Source organism: Strongylocentrotus purpuratus, unplaced genomic scaffold (genome assembly GCF_000002235.5).
Source record: "Strongylocentrotus purpuratus isolate Spur 01 unplaced genomic scaffold, Spur_5.0 spur5_scaffold_2, whole genome shotgun sequence".
In the NCBI taxonomy this organism is placed as follows: domain Eukaryota; kingdom Metazoa; phylum Echinodermata; class Echinoidea; order Camarodonta; family Strongylocentrotidae; genus Strongylocentrotus; species Strongylocentrotus purpuratus.
In genome coordinates this window covers 1,687,090-1,704,814 of record NW_022145605.1, presented here as the reverse complement: position 1 = coordinate 1,704,814, position 17,725 = coordinate 1,687,090, and the positions used below count along the sequence as shown (strand labels likewise).

At 38.3% G+C, this 17,725-nt stretch overlaps 1 protein-coding gene across 1 annotated transcript; it reads left to right on the top strand.

Annotated features, from left to right (window-relative positions):
• The first annotated feature begins 1,624 nt into the window (after positions 1–1,624).
• On the top strand, positions 1,625–16,980 carry LOC592882 (ubiquitin-conjugating enzyme E2 L3). The gene is made up of 4 exons (XM_792386.5): positions 1,625–1,752; positions 10,599–10,694; positions 12,474–12,660; positions 13,726–16,980. Exons 1-4 carry the CDS (start codon positions 1,663–1,665, stop codon positions 13,875–13,877), a joined length of 525 nt encoding a protein of 174 aa, XP_797479.3. The 5' UTR covers positions 1,625–1,662; the 3' UTR covers positions 13,878–16,980.
• Positions 16,981–17,725: the final 745 nt, after the last annotated feature.

The window sequence follows — 17,725 nt, the reverse complement described above, 5'->3', positions numbered from 1 at the left end:
CGGTACAACGAATTATATTCTTTCTCTAATAATTTCATTAAACCATGAAAGGTAAATGCTTCAGCGCTTCGCGCGGGAGGGGGGAAACTGAATTCAGACAATGATGAAAAACCGAGAATGGTACAACAAATCATCTTCTTTCTCTAATAATTCAATGAAACGTCAAAGCTTCTGCGCTTCGCGCGAGAAAGGGGGGGGGGGGGAAACTCAATTCAGACAAGGATTAAGAGTTGAGAACGGTACTCTTTCGCTAATGATTTAATGAAATGTCAAAGCTTCCGCGCTTCGCGCGGGAGGGGGTATGGAAACTGAATTTAGACAATGATTAAGAATCGAGAACGGTACAACGAATCGTCTTTTTTCTCTAATAATTTAATGAAACCTCAAAGCTTCCGCGCTTCGCGCGGGAGAGGTGGAGGGGGGGGACTCAATTCAGACAAGGATTAAAAGTCGAGAACGGTACTCTTTCTCTAATGATTTAATGAAACGTCAAAGCTTCCGCGCTTCGCGCGGGAGGAAGTATGGAAAATGAATTCAGACAATGATCAAGAATCGAGAACGGTACAACGAATTATATTCTTTCTCTAATAATTTCATTAAACTATGAAAGGTCAATGCTTCAGCGCTTCGCGCGGGAGGGGGGGAAACTGAATTCAGACAAGGAATAAGAGTCGAGAATGGTAGTACAACAAATCGTCTTCTTTCTCTAATATCATTTAATGAAAGGTCAAAACTTCCGCGCTTCGCGCGGGATAGGGGGGGGGGGGGGAGAGGAACTAAATTCAGACAAGGATTAGGAGTCGAGAATGGTACAACGAATCCTCTTCTTTCTCTAATAATTTGCCAAAATAATTGCCCGAATATGAATTTGTTATATCTTTTCTCGTATATTTTGGTGATAAATAACTCTTTCACGAAATACATATTATCCTCAAATTTTTGCTCGCTCGCTTCGGTCACTAGCCGAATTGTGAAACCAGAGAATTACTTTTCGGGCAAGAGACTTCAGCCCCCCCCCCCCCCCGATGAAAATGCCAAAAAAAAAATACCGGTATGGTGCTTCTAATATGACCTTGTCAGTATTGGTATGTTGAGTTGAAAAACGGTCTGCGCAATTTTCCGGCCCTCCCTATTGGAAAATCCTGGATCCGCGCCTGTACCGTATTTATTATTTTTAAAGGCCTGCGTAAGTGAGGAGGAAAAGTATGCCCTCCCGCGCATTTGGACAGGTCTCTCTCTCCAACTCCTCACATTTCATATCATCATTGAAATAATAAGTGCCCCCTCCCCATAACTAGATACCACCACCGCACGTACGTAATACGGCCACCATCTCCCAAAAAATGAGTCCCAACCCCTCCCAACGACCCCCTCATCATCGAGTACCGTTATCCAATTCAGAAGAGGGAATTATTCGTCCTTTAGGATTATCCTCTTTCTTTTTGATGATGGTCAGTTGCTTGGTTGCTGAACATAAATAGAAAAAGTGGACTAAAAGAACCGCAAATAATGGAAGAAAGATATTAGATCAATTAATCAATATGTATTATTTCCTACAGGTGTAGTCGGCTAAATGCTCAACGGTATCTTGTTTTATGCACCTTTCAACTTCCCTATAATTTCGACGTGCTGTTTCCGTGTGTGACGGTGTGTACGTACTGCATGCGGGCTGGTTTCATGCTCGCTCGCTCACGATCACGCGCGCACCGTGAGATTGCTTTAATCATGGCGGCTACAAGGAGGTTAAAGAAGGTAAGAGGTCAAGTTTCTTATATTATCCTTCCTCTTTATGAAAAATAAATGAAAAGATCTTCAATTTTACATTGCTAGATAATTGTAAGATCTAGCCATGAGTGTATGATTGTAATCAGATGAGCGGAAACGGCCATTCGCCTGACACCTTGCGTAATTTCATTGTGTGGAAAACAAGGCGTTGTTTTTATTGACGGTCCCATGCATACACTTCGGTGATATCGCAGTTGTACGAAAGGGGTGCAATATTTTACACACTGTTGTAAAATTGCTTTGTTTTCAAAGGCTAAAAGTCCCTAAGTTCCATGTTGTACAATAGTTTCTTTAGTCCATTCTGAGGCACTAGTTCAGAAGTCTATCCAAACTTTGACCCAGTCTCCAGCGTGAAGATGCCCTAGATCTAGATAGAGTAAGGAGGGGGTAATCAAGCATCTCCAGTTTTCGGCCGATCTGTTGGATGCATGGTAAGATCCCTTTAAAATACAGGCGCGGATCCAGGATTTTCCAATAGGGGGGGCCGGAAATTCGAAATTCGCGCAGACCATTATTTAAACTTACCAATACTGACAAGGTCATATTAGAAGCACTGGACTTTAATAGTGTACTGGTACCTACAAACGGGCACAATTATTTTGGAAAGGGGACATGCTCACGTCACATCTCTTGTCCGATATCAACATTCCCCGTTTTCAAGTTATGCTCGCGCGCAATTTTTTTGACATTTCCATCAGTGGGGGCTGAAGCCTCTAGCCCCAATATCTATTTCCTGGTTTAATAATTTGGCGAGTGAGCGGAAATTTGAGCTTATGTATGTTGTGAAAAGTGTTAATTGTCACCAAAATATACGAGATAAGATATAACAAATGCATATTGGTAATTTTTAAATTTTCGGGGAAAGAGAGGCTGCAACACCATCCCGCATTAACTGCAGGTGTTTTGAAATCAAATCAGACTCCCCAAAAAAGTATTAACCAAAACGCACGAATCCAGTTTCAAAAATCCAAAAAAATGTCAGCTTCAGAGGGGGGCACATCACCCCTCAGACTCCCTCTAAAAGTATTAACCGAATCGCACGAATCTAGGTAAAAAAAAAATCAGCTTCAGAGCTAGAGAGGAACCACCCCCCCCCCCCACACACACACACACACACACCCTGTGCGTGCAAGCGTGAAATTAACGCTGGCGCTAATGCGTAAGCAGGGGCGGCGGAGCTATTTCCAAAGTGGAAAGCACCAACAAAAAAGGGCACCTACAAAGCGAAATCTCAAGGCGAAATTATACATTTTTTTAGACATTGGTATATACCCTTTCATTGTGATCCCATTATCAGGGACGATTTCAATATTTGTTTTTCTTTATATATCATACAAGTTATTGCTTAAGCATCACACTTTCGGCTGAGTGTGATTGTCTGAATATTCATTTGCGAGCGAGCAAAGCGAGCGAGAAAAAAATGTAAGATCTGTGAGGTCGCAGAGTGAAAAATTACATCTTATAAAGAGGAAAAAAACAAATCATGATGGGGTTATAAGCATCACGGAAGACTGAAAAAACATTTGTTTTAAAGTGACATATAATTGTATCATCTATAAATGCGAGCGAGCAAGCAAGCTTTAGGGGAAATTACTCTTAGTCGCTTTAAATTAGTGCAAGACTAATGATGAGCAGGTTAGGGGGCACGTGCCCCCCCCCCCCCCCCCCCCCCCCCCCCCCCCCCCCCCCGTGCCTCAAGCCTGATGATGAGAGGTTAAGGGGACACATATCGAAAGGGATAAAGACACTTATTAGAAAAGAAAAGGAGCATGTGTCAAGGTACAAAGAGTAATTATCAAGGTTTAAACTGGGCACTTCTTACACCTGAAAGGAGGCACTCACCAGAAATGAGATTGGGCACTTATGAGTATGGGAAATGGGCATTTGTCGACGGAAAGGGGCATCCATCAGAAATTGATTTATCAGAGGTGAAAAGGGGCATTTATGAAAAGGGGATAGGTCCCTTAATAGAAAGGGAAAGGGGCACGATTCAAAATAAAAGGGCAGTTAGCAAAGGTGAAAATGGGCACCCATCATAGATGAAAAGAGTACCTATCAGGAGGGGAAGGGGTACTTTTCAAAGTAAAACGAGCATCTCTCAGATTTGAATAGGGGCAATTATCGGAGGTGAAGAGCGCACTGAAGTGAAAAGAATTAACTTCTCATATATGAAAATGGTCATTTACCAGAGATGAAAAGGGACACTTTTTATTTATGAAGGGCCTCATTTTTCTAAATAGCCCTTATCAGATAGGAAAGGGGGCACATGTGTTGATGAAATGTGCGCTTATCCGAGTTAAAAAGGGGAAGGGGCACTTCTTTACAAAGTAAAAGTGGCCCTTTGGGGAGGGGGGTACTTGAAGAGTGGGGCGAACTTTGCCCCCTACCCCTGCCACCCGCCCCATCATCATCGCTTGTAGTTCACGTATGCACCCCTTCCTCCTAATCCGTTGTTACCGTCACTGCCATTTACGTATGGCCGGCCGGCGTATTTTTATTTACACGCTAGCGAGGGGAATTTCTCGATTAATTCCAATGAAACCGCTTAAAATTCCAATTTACATCCAGGAGAAAGTTTTCTTAACTTTTCCTTGAAACACTTGAACGGTTATGGAAACTGTTTGTGTTTCTAATCTCCAAATATTAATATTATTCTGCATCAAATATAAAACATTGATTTCTACTGTGATATGTAAAGGCACGAACTTACGTTAATACATACACATAATTTGTTTGTAACCAAGAAGGTGCACCATGGTAATACATTTTAACAAACACATCAACATGTTACCTAGACAACTCATCACCATAGCCATTGTAAAACCATATATTAATGATACATGTAAAATATAGATTGAAGCAATTCTCGTCGATTGGCTGTATCCTGAGTGTGATTTATATAATGGATTTTGAGTAACATTTGCATCTACCTGTAGTTGAAGAATAGATACAGTGTATAACATCAATTAAGTTGGAGTTCAATTGGAAGGAAGTAACGAGGAATATTAAAGCAAGGGAGACTGGGAGATGAGGAAAGCAGGAAGTTAGAAATTGAGAGATTACTCGCGTGATAGCCTTGCATTAATGAATCCTTTATATAATGTTGTTTTGAGAGAAAGTAGACGATTTTTTTTTAAATTGGAGATTAGTGCAAGTATTAGATATATTGGAAATAGAATTAATGAGAAATTTATTTTTTTATCGAGATCAATACATGGGGGGGGGGGGGCACCATCAAAATAGGGCACTTTCTGGAATATAAGGTGCACCTACAAAGGGAAACATCAAAATGTAAATCTACCATATTAAGACATTGATAGACGTACGCGCAACGCATGTCACACACAGAAAAATGAGAAGAAAAGAAAGATTTTTTTTTTTTAAAAGAAGATAGAGGAAAAGGAGAGAGACAGAGAGAGGGAGAGAAAGAAAGAAAGAAAGAAAAAAGGAAGAACATGAAACTTAACTTTACACTTAGGCCTACATATTACATTTCCGACTGAGTTGGCTCGACATGTGCTTAAGTAGTCTGCGGACGAAAGTACAACAATACGAAAACAGAAGTTATATGAAATTGTCTTTAAGAGAGAAAGAGAGGTTAAATTCTAAAATGAAATGAAAGGGGGTATGTGACTCTCAAGGAGGAAATTACAATTTCTATCGCTCATGACGACTATTTGGAATTTCCTAAAAAAAATTAAAGTTCAAGAACTTCCTGGTGCTCCGCCCCATGCAAGACTCCCGGCAACAGCGAATTATTTACACAATTTCTTGCTGTCTGCTGCCTCGAGATCACTGGAGCGAAGAAAGGTAACATTATAGCAAGAATCCCTATTCAGTGAAGGATTTATCCCTTTTATTATTAAAGACTCCCGACAAAGGCTCTCCCCCTGCAAAATTGGAGAGAGTTTTATGTAGTTTAAGCTTCTAACAACCACGCCCGTGGACTTTTTATTATTTACACAAAGGTAAAAGTGTATAGCAAGAATCCCTATTCAGTGAAGGATTCATCCTTTTTTATGCAGATGCTTCTTCTACCATTCTTGACCAGAAGTGCGTTTCAAACTCAATGATATGGGCATCATCCCATTGAATGTTGTGTCCAGTGTTACGGGTTTGTTTTGCTACTTGCTGCCTAATCTGAGGGTTCTGTTGTGCTCTTTAAAAAGAGGACACAATAGGGGCGGCGCAATTTAAATATCAAGGAATGTATTAGAGTTTATTTCTAAAATGAAATGAAAGGGCTATTTGACTTTCAAGAGCGATAAAAACTCTAATCCATCCCTTGAAATTTAAATTGCACTGCCCCCATTCAGTGTGCCATTTTCAAAGAGCACAAAAAGGCTTCAGATTGAAGATTCCATCTCATAAAATTGTTTATCAGAGAGAAAGAGAGTTTATTTCGAGAGAAAACATGAAATGAAAGGGCTATTTGACAAGAGCCCTTTCATTTCATTTTAGAAATAACCTCTCTTCCTCTCTTATAGACAATTTTCTCTCTTGAAAGTCAATAACCCTTTCATTTCATTTTAGAAATAACCTCTTTTTTTCTCTAAAGACAATTTCTTTCTTGAAAAGGCTCTACCAGACCCCTCAAGCTCTGCCACGTTGTATGGATCCATTAGAAAGCAAAATAAGCCCACTCAATAATTGATACATATTAAAACGTCATAGCGATTCATCCAAATAAGAAATCCACGTAAGAGGCATTTTGAATGTTTTAAGAAAATTCTTTCAAATGCCAGGATATTGGGTGTTCTTTTTCAGGAAACTCTATTTAAACGAGTGGAAGCACTGGCGGTTCTGGTTTTTTTTAAACTGTAACAATTCTCCTTGGATCAGATATAGACCAAAAACAAGCCTCATTATCTTCAGTATACAAGTGTCATTTCGGACCTTACAGCTTTCATAGAAATCGCTTCTGGACCGTCAAAGAAAAAGTTTGAGAACCCCTGGTCTACGCATTATACACATCAGGACCAACTTGACAACTTGACAAAAATTTGAGGGGGGTTTGACCCCCCCCCCCCCCCCCCCCCCCTCTGCCTTATCCATCGTTACCGTCACTACCATTTGAGTAGGGCCGGCCCCCTCCTTAATAACGACTCCCAAGCCATCAAGAATGACCCCATAATTTATAGATTACCATTCTGCCGTTCTTTGGAGGGGCCGGGCGCGGCCTTTTCAGAAGTGTTTCTACACTAACCTTTTCATGCACTCCGGCTTAACATAAACAAGCATGCTAAGATTGTTTTGAAAAGAAGCATAATTTCGACTAAGTTTCGCATAACCTAAAAATAAGAATACGGCCAGTCACCCCCCCCCCCCCTCCCCTTAATGCATCCGCCTTCACGCACCCCCTTCCCCTTGTCTTTCCCTTATTCGTCGTTACTGTCACTAATTTTTAGTGCCATTTCGTTGTCTTGCTTTCTCACCGGCTCCTCTCTTCTTTTTCTTTCCTCTTTTTTGAACTCTCTCTCTTTTCTTTACTTTTTGTTCTCTTTTCTTTTATCTTCTCCTTTTTCCCCCTTTTTTATTCCCTTCTTTTTTTCTTCCTCTTTTTTCCTTCTCAATTTTTTTGCTTCGCCAATAGGGGGGGCCGCGGCCGTTTCGGCCCACCCCTGGATCCGCCACTGAAATACATCGCATAATAGCATACCATACCATGCCAGAGTCACTGAAGAACCACATTTGCACTGGAAAATATATCCTAAAATATCACATTTTAGCGATGTAATCGGCGGTCCCGCTACCCGAATCTGAAAAATTGAGTATCTTGCACGTGTCTGTAAGAAATATGGGTATCATAAAATGAGCTTTATTTCAAGTATGTTTCAGATTTAGAGGCCGATTTTGTGCGAGTCGCAAGCTCAAAAGTATATCATCGCATGTATTAAATCAATGCAGCCAGACACCGCAACGCACACACGATATCTCTGTCTAATTCAGATTCCAATTTCCGATCAACGCAGAGCTAGTTTACGACATGGCGAGCACCCGGGAGCTCCGGCGTGGGATACTTGCTCCGCCTGCTAGTGCTATAGATCAGCGCGAAAACGCGCGACACGCGTGCGCACTTCCTATTGACTTTGTACATGCGGTCGCAAAAAGTGGCTCGCTATGCCGATAACTGCCTCCGAAACAGTGAAAATTGAAATGAATATTGTCATGGCAATTCGTGATTTTTTTCTGGGATTCTTTTTTTGTTTAAATAATAATATTTGCTTCATGATTTAAACAAGAAATGATAATAAATAGGAAGTAAAGAGTCCCAAAAATAGGATTTTGTCTTAAGTGGTCGAAAAACCCCTCCTTTACTCTACTAAAACATCCCCAAAATGAAGTAAATATTCATCAAATGTATAGACTCTATGTCCAGATAAAGGTCATGATATAATAAAAGTAGGGCGACGGTGTGTAATTGTGTATCCTCTGAGAAAGTGCATATAATAAGTCTTTGTTTTTAGGAAAAATGCTCCGAAAAAAATAAGAAAATTGCCACGAAACAGGTAACAAACATATCGACTTTTAAATCATGACCTTTATTTGGACATTTGATGAATATTTGCTTCATTTTGGGTATGTTTTAGTAGGGTATCTCCACGCCTGAGTTACGGGTCAAATTTTGGATATAGACTTTCCGACTAGCGCCCATTCTGACTCTGCATATTCTTTAGTTGACTTGGGGAAGAAGTCCTGCATAGACTTTCTACTTTATTTCAAGTCTTTGTAATAATTGATCGGGATCGAGGCCGTTACAATAGGGGTAGAGTAAGACCGCCAAACTTTGGACACTTAAGTAGTGCTGTAGTCAAACGTTTAACCGTCTGGTATCCGACCGTTCATGGCACTATCCGTTTTCAATTGGACGGTTTCTTTTTTCTTTTTCTTTTTTTTTTTCTTTTTAATTTTTTTTAAATAATTTTTTTTTTCATAGGAAAATCAAAAGAAATCACATTATCAACAAAAAATGTGCATAATTAGAAACAAAATTACTGAACAGAAACAAGTTTGGGCGACACTATAGTCATCATAAGTCAGCCCTGACTGTTAAATTGCAGAACAATCTACAAGATAACAATCAATTGCAAGATTGTAGATTGAGAAGTTGACTCGTAAAACTAAGTTCCCAGCCTTGAAATACATGCACAATACTTCACTGATGCCATTTAAATCCCAAATCCTGACCTCTGCAATGTCACGATCGTGAGCTGTAAACATGAATACATGATTTATTAGCTTCATAAACAAAGTGAAAGCCAGTCATTGTTCCAAAGCATGCCCGACAGAAATGTCCCCATTTTTGTTCAGTGATTTTGTTTCTAATTATGTACATTATTTGTTAGTGCTGTTATTTCATTTGATTTTCCAATTTAAACATAAATTAATTTTTTTTAAATAATTGTTTTAATCGTTTAATTGAAAACCGTCCAGTGATGTTACAACACTACACTTAAGACATAATGGGGGAAAACATTAAATTCTCTTTTAATTATTGAAAGACCAAATACCTCCCCTGGCCCCCAAAACAGGTAAATTTAACTTTTTTTTTTAATAAAAAGAAGACGGGCCCCCTCCCCTTGGCGGAAGGGGATAGGAGGGGGTAGGTCTTGATTTGCGCCTCCTCCCTTGCCGCCAGCTAGATCCGCCCCTGGCACTACATGTACAGTACTTGATACTTGATGAAGTAATCCCTTTAGCAGCTCACTCAGGAAGCTATACTGAGATGTTAGGTGAGGCAAGTAGCTGCAATGAGTGCCATGAAGTGCCGAAATGGTGTGTGGACAAAGCACTTCATCAATTCACATTAAAATATTCAAAGTCCGGTGCAAGTAATAACCACGCCAGTTAAAGGGACTTGGTAACATTGTTCAGTTGAGGAAAAATGGTCCAATTTAGATGTACAATTAAAGATAATCTGAAAGTTTGAGTGAAAACAGACCATTATTAATGAAGAAGAAGATAAAAAGGGAAACTGATCTGATCGATTCCTTAATTCTCCCAACGATTTGGCTCTATATTCCATTCCAAACATTTAAGTGTAGAAGGATTTTAAAAGGCCTATCTATGTCTTATTTTCATTGAAAAACGGTTGGGAAAATTCAAAAATGGTTGGGAGAATTTACTGTTAGAGGGTGTCGCACAGTGACGCCTCCAAAGAAAACCATAAATATATCTTTGTGTTTTGAGAATTTTTTTCTGGATTTTTTGCATGTTAGAGGGTTAGTATAGTAAAAAGAATATAATAAGTAACATTTCATACAAAAATTACGCATTTTTTTCATCAACAATGTTACTGAATCACTTTAATTCAAACCTCATGTTTTTGAGAGCCTACAGGAGGTTGCATCATTATAATGAAGGGTAGAGCAGTCTCCTTGAAGTAGGTTATTCATTTCACATTGACTGCTGAGTGCTGAGCCTGTCACATGGTTCCAGAGTCTTAATGTTCTTGGATATTAAGAAAACTTGAAGGAGTCAATGATTGCATCAGGTAATACAGACTGCAGGTTTTGGTCTTGCCTCCTGAAGTATGTAGCAGAGATGAAGATACTTGGATATGGAGACAAGACAGTGATGGACAGTGAGGAATCTTGTAGAAAAGGGTGCATTGGTACATTGGTCAAGAATTCAACATACATGTACACACACAATTTTGGAATAAAATAATAATAAATAAAAACATACAGCAAACATATAACTTTGTTCTGTCATATTTAAATTGATATCATATCACTCCATGTTTAACAAGTGCCTAATTTTTTGTTACTTTCTTTTTCTCCCCACTTTGTGATTCTCTGTGCCATTGACAGGAACTGGATGACATCAAAAAGAACAGTACACCATGCGTTAAGACGGTGAACATAGATCCATCAAGTATTCTAATTTGGCAGATTCTTCTTGCACCAGTAAGTAGACCATATTTGACTTCCATGAGCAGATCACTCACTTTCAATCACATCACCAAACCAACCCTACTTCGCCCGTAAACCAAACCTACTTCGGTCCTAAACTGACCCCACTTTGCCCCTAAACCCGCCCTACTTCGCCCCTAAACCGTCCCTACTTCGGTCCTAAACTGACCCTACTTTGCCCCTAAACCCGCCCTACTTCGGCCTTAAACTGACCCCATTTTGCCCCTAAACCTGCCCTACTTCGCCCGTAAACCAACCCTACTTCGGTCCTTAACTGACCCTACTTTGCCTCTAAACCAACCCTTCTTCGGTCCTAAACTGTCCCTACTTCGACCCTAAACCGACCCTACTTTGACTCTAAACCGACCCTACCTCTGCTCTAAACTGACCAATTCTTAGTTAATGGAGGTAATGTTAAGTTGTGTTTTGCCTGTAGTTGGGCAGTCGGTCTTGATGTGACTGCAGTATAAGTTACATACCGTATAAAGCATGCATGCATGGTTCTTATTTGTACAAATCACCCTTGGTGCTCAGTGCCAAGTATAGAGCACTAAGTCCACACAGAGAAATGCAAAGGTAAATTTTCCCCAACAAGAGTAAAAAATATCAATTCAAGCTTTTATTCGTGATCTTACTATGTCCTCGCAATTGGGATACTTTTAGACCAGTTCTATACAAACTCCTGCCAGAACCCTTCATACCAGGAATTACAGGCTGATGCCTTTGCCTTCTCGCAGATAATGATGTCGATTTTTTGAAACAAAAATCAGGATCATCTTCAATGAATGAATTTCAAATTGCCAAGTTGGGTAGTTACATTCATATTTGTTGTCACTCTTTGGTAATATTGAACAACTCTCATTTACTCCTACAGTACTATTGAACAACTCTCATTTACTCCTACAGTACTATTGAACAACTCTCATTTACTCCTACAGTACTATTGAACAACTATCATTTACTCCTACAGTACTATAGTATAATCATTGTTTTTCTCATTTTGTTTCTGATGTACATGTAGCAACATGCTGAATAGTATCACAAGATTTGTCAAGAATGGAGAGAAAAGTTACTTAGGAAAGAAATAGGAATACCTGGGTTTATAGTGTACAACAAAAAGGAGAGTTGTTTCCAGAAAAGTATAGCGGCAAGGAGACGCTATCAGCCAAAGCAAAATGATTTTGGTGATGGCTCCCTTCTCAGCTTTTTAGTTAGACAGTTAATTTCTCATTGTGTATCTTCTCTCCTTCAAGATGTCAGTAGCCTGTTTCTGTGGTATTTCAGCCTTGACCCTGTAACACAATGTTTTGCAATCATTTGCAAAATGACAATGACGAATCAAGATCATTGTTGCATGCACATATTGTTCAAAAGGCTGAACATCCAATCAGAATCGTCACTTTAAATTTGCAATTGGTCGCAAACCTTTTTTTCATAGGGTCCTTGACACTTCATATTGTTATAAAGCTTAAAGGCATCGTTTAACAATGTTAAATCTGAGATGCACGGCCCTACGTGTTATCACTGTCTGTGATATGGTGTAATATTGAAGCCCGATCGGCTTGTAAAAGTCATGGGGTTCCTGACTGACCTAAAGGTTTATAGTTATCATTGCAGCATGAGCTAAATCCAGGATTTTGTTTCAGAATCTGAGACAAAGTTACCGGATCCCTTTAATATCTTTACATTGAAACAGATATATTGACTTCTGTTTTTCTGTATTTGTTTCATCTCATATTTTCTTTCATTTTTTGTCCTCTACTTGTGTGACAGAGCAATCCACCCTTTTCTAAAGCTGGATTCAAGGTTGATATAGTGTACCCTGCAGAATACCCTTTCAAGCCCCCCAGGATAACTTTCGCAACGAAAATCTACCACCCCAACATTGATGAGAAGGGTCAAGTATGTCTGCCTATCATCTCTCCAGAGAACTGGAAGCCAGCTACCAAGACAGACCAAAGTAAGAACCACTCATATTATGCTTAATCATATCGTCGGTGGGGTGACAAAACCTTGTATCTCAAAAATGATGAATTTTCAGGAGAGCGAAAAAACTTTCCTTTCTCAACAAATTTAGTGCTGTGACACCGTCCTTTCTTTTTAAAACTGGAATATTTATACAATTTTTAATGTCATTGTTGAAATACAGTAAAATAATCGTTTTTATATTTGAAAGTGAGTTACAAGGTTTTTGCGTTTATCTACATTGAGATACGAGTTTTTAGTTTTTATTCAAATTGAGATACAAGTTCTTACTTTCAACTCTGAATGAGTTACGAGGATTTGGTTGAATAAGGTATGAGGATTTGAATACACTAACTTCGGTACTGTTAGGCCGTGTGTGAGTTACAAGGAAAAGGAATTACGTATCTTATGTTACGAGGTTTTGTCAGTGCAGCTTCATAGGGGGTTAAAATTAAGAGGTTTAGTTTAAGGGTGTTTGTGTGGAATTTGTGAAAAAACCGAGAAGGAGGATGGATTTATCAGGTGGTGTCGTAGGCCATTAGGTACAAAATTATCCCAAAAAAATCAAAATCTCAAAAAATTGAGATACAAGGTTTTGTCACCCCACCAATGATATTATGATCTTGATGATAATAGTAATATGGCCATTTAAGTAATATAGTGTACATGCGAAAATCTATGACTCAGGAATGTCTTTTCTTTTCAGAGAACCTTTACTAATATGCTATCCACAATAGAATCTGAGTAGTACCTCAAGGGGCAGGGCGTTTAAAAGAAAAACATGGCTGTGCACCTCTCCGTGCACCTCTCCGTATCTGCTCTACAGCTGATTTTGTAGAATATCCGTGCATCTGGTACATATACAATCACATTTCTCTAAAGGCATGCAGAACATGCAAACATCATAGAGTAGCAGTAGCATCATGAAGCAGCAGTAGCAGTAGCAGTAGTAGAGTTGGTTGCTTTTGCCCAGGATTAAAAAATGATGTTGGTGATGATTATATTGATGATTACACAGCATTGAAGTTTCTTTCTTTGTTTTTTTGTTCTTTTCGTGCAGTCATCCAAGCCCTGGTTGCTTTAATCCATGATCCTGAGCCCGACCATCCTCTAAGGGCAGACCTAGCAGAGGAGTACACCAAGGACAAAAAGAAATTTATGAAAAATGCCGAAGAACACACTAGAAAATACGGCGAGCACCTTAAAGACTAATATCACTTCCTCCCTTCCCCTCTTGCCCTCCCCCCTTCCTCTCCTCCTCCCCCTCCTCCTCCTCCCCTCTCTCTACTTCATTGGCCCTCCATAGAAAATAAGAATATGTTCCAATCATTGGGTGTAAACAATAGATAGTTGCCCTTTATTTTATGCAATTTTTTTTGTCATGTGGACATATAGATAGCCTATCAAATTCTTCTCTCCAGATCATGTGATATATTAACTCTTGGAGAGAAAAAACAAAAAAGAAAGGTGACCAATGCAAGAGAAATGATGTATCACCATTTTACTATTACAGATATTTTACATATGATCTGATCACACAAATCATTTTTGTGAAACCTTGTTGATTGCAAAATGTTTCATTTGTTAGCCATCTCTGTTTATGAAGTTTCCCACTTACAAACTGCAATAGAATTAACAGTCGCAAGTGGTCTGTCCTATTGGTAAGAGCTTGAGTGGCACACAAATTGGATTTACATAGCCAGGTACAAGAACTTTGAACACTGACTGATACATTTTGCTTGATTGTTTTTGTTGGAATGGATAAAAGAAAGACTGCACAAAAGAATGTTATACGGCCACATCGAACTGATACGAAGTGTACTATTATGGCCCACTAATTTTACCAAACTCGCAACAGATGAAATAGTAATTTAGGACTTACAGCATTCAGAAAATGAAGTGGTTTTTGGTTAGTAGTCAATGTTTGAAATCCTAAAACTTCAAAAGATTCAGCATCTGACTGAAGAAGCAATAGCATGTATGTAACATTGTTTGCATTTGTTATATTCTAGGGGTACATGTAATGCTAGTCTATCATCACTTCAGTTACCCACCTCTAATAATGATGGAGTTTTCACATATTTTGATATCTCTAGGAATGTATCAAAGTGATATTGATTTTAATGTACTGGTTAACTGGCACATGAATCACCCAAAACTCTTTAAATTCTAGAAATAAATCTTTTTCAGCCTTGATTGTTGTTATTTTCCTCAAACAAACTTAATACAATTTTGCTCTGACAATTTTTTACAGAAATATAAGGTATTGAATTTCTCCAATGCTGCTAGTAATGATTAAAATCGAAATTGTACTAACTTTTTTCTTTAAGGTAAACCTTTCCTTGCAAGACAGGGAGCTATTGGTAGAGGTAGGGTGTATCCATTCTATTGGAGGTGTGTAGATTTCTATGATGTTGATTGCAGCTGTGGTCAGGAAGGATTGTAAAGATGTAGGATATTTAGACAGATCTGGGTATTGTTATCTTTAAGGCCCAGAACCCTAACCCGTGTTCTACAAAATGTTGTTCTTGGGATCTGAGGTCTGATTTCTCTTTTTTTAAACATGATATTAGACTCGGGGTCAGGTTTAACTGAATTGGTAGAATACGGACCGATATGATCATACAACATTCAAATTTGGGGAGAAGATTGCACGAGATGACGAGAAACGGAGAAAGGGTACCATTCTGCCCCAACCTTTCAGGAGAATGGTGGCGTTGATATTAAACGGGAGGGAAGCTCAATCAGCTATTGATGTGTAATTCAAATTGCCAATTTTTCTCCAATTTTGTTGTGGTTTGATCCAATGATGTATGATTGGCTTCATGATTTGAAAAGTTATTTACATCAAATACATACACAATTACTTAAGCATTCAAAATGGGTTTTGGTCATCAATTAATTTGCGATGTGTTTGTATTAGTGTGAAAAAAAAATAAAACTTGGAGCTCTTATTAAAATAAGAAAAGCAAGGGTTGATGATGATTATGTCTTATTTTGTATAAAAGTTTGCAATACTGTTTATTGTAGTGATCGGTAGATATAAGAAAGTTAGTTTTTGACAGCGTATTGCAACGGGATGTTTATAATATTGCATTTTTTGTGGTAGCCTTAGATCTCTCATATTCTTATTTTATCTTTTGTCTGTACTCTACCTGTAAATTCTTATTTCTTTTCCATTTTGATTTTCTCCACAGTAGATGATGTTTTATTTTAAAGCTTTGCCTAATTAAAAAAAAACAGCAGAATTGCATTTATGACATTTCAAACAAAACAAGGAAGATACTAGAAGGTGCCAAAAAACAGAACATGCATAGATTATAACCATCACATTTGCTTTGAGTGTGATTAGCAGTCTCTAACGTATTAACACCAGGAAACCTTGTTTTTTTAATTAGGCAAAACTTGTTAATCTAAAGATACTGTACTAGGATACACTGTAGTGGGAGTCTATGTCAGCATCTGTCTCTTTGTGGCTATAGTTATCAGGAAATAGTATTTCAGTGATATGTATTTTCTACATTCTCTAAGAATTAGTGAGAGATAAAAGAGAAAGTGTAATTTGTGTATTTAGCAAAATGGCAAACAGCATGTCATGATATCCAATAATACTGCAGTAGGCTTAGACTATTAGATAGCAATGCGTTTCCCCTTCTTTTCATTAGCCACACATATGTTTCAATGTTCCAGATGCAAATGGTTGTCACAGAAATGTTTGTAACTTTGTTCACATTAGTTTGTCTGTGACCATCTTCATATTGTTTTCTTCTTTACGTTGTAGAACAATATAGGGTCAAACTTTTGTAGTCTTTTGATGAAGAAGAATCATGCATCGAGAATAAACTTGTAACTTCCATCTTTGTAGTACATGTTTCTAGTATTTGAACTAGCCATATGATAGCATGTTACCAAACAAGTCATATTCTGTTTTGAGATTCAAATGCAAACCTAAGTTACTTACTGAATTTTCATTTTCTTGCAGCTGTTTATTAGGTAATTTTTCTGTTTAATTTTTGCATCATAACATTCTCCTTAATAATATTCGAAATAGGCCTTTAGTGAATTGAAATCTTTGAAAATGCATACTAACCTCACTAAAATAATATTATCTTTTCTACATTCTATGTTTGTAGTTTAATTATGTTCTTTTGAAAACTTATAAGGTTTTTATTTCAAAGTTATATGTCAGATGGGGTTCAATGTTATATTAGAATATATGTCAATTATCATTTCACGTAAGATAGGGGATAATATTTCATTGTATGTAAATCTGATATCTAATGATTTGAGTAAAAGATTGTGTGATTAAAAAAAACTTATGTGTCAAGTGAATTCATTTCTATGTGTCATCCTGATTCCAGACTGTAAAGCATGTATTCTACAGAAATGTAAACCTGTTGTTGGGCGTAATATCAAAAATAGGTTTAACCAAAGGAGTTATTCTGAGATATAAGTTTCCTTTTGAACCAGACTTGGATTTAACTGAAAAGTATGATACAGGCCTTGGGAGTTTAACCCTCTCCATGAAGATGAATGGGGTGAATTGAGTCTGGAATTGAGAAGAGGAGGCGCGATAGCTCAGTTGGTAGAGCGGTGACCCGGGTTCGAAACCAAGGCGATGCGCTAGTGCCCTTTGGTAAGGCATTAATCCAAATTACCAGGTCCCTCAGAGAGGGACCTAAAGCCGCCGGCCGTCTGGTTGCTGACTTACAAGCATTTATGCTTTCTTAGCAGTCGGGTAAATAACTACCACCACCACCAAAGACTACTATCTCTGACTCTGTCCGTGTGCAATATATTATTTATGTGGATTCATATCTCACTTTATCCATAGATGTGGCAAATTGATCCAAAGCTTTTTTTTTCCAAAGGGGTCTGCCCAAGAAAGATCAAAGATTTACATCGCAAGATAAACTCATAACGGCCTTTACAGTAACAAATACTAAGATGAACAGTCGTTATAAATCATGATAGATAGAGAGAGAGAGAGAGAGAGAGAGAGAGAGAGAGAGAGAGAGAGAGAGAGAGTTATCTACACATTTCTATTGTTAGTGGAATAG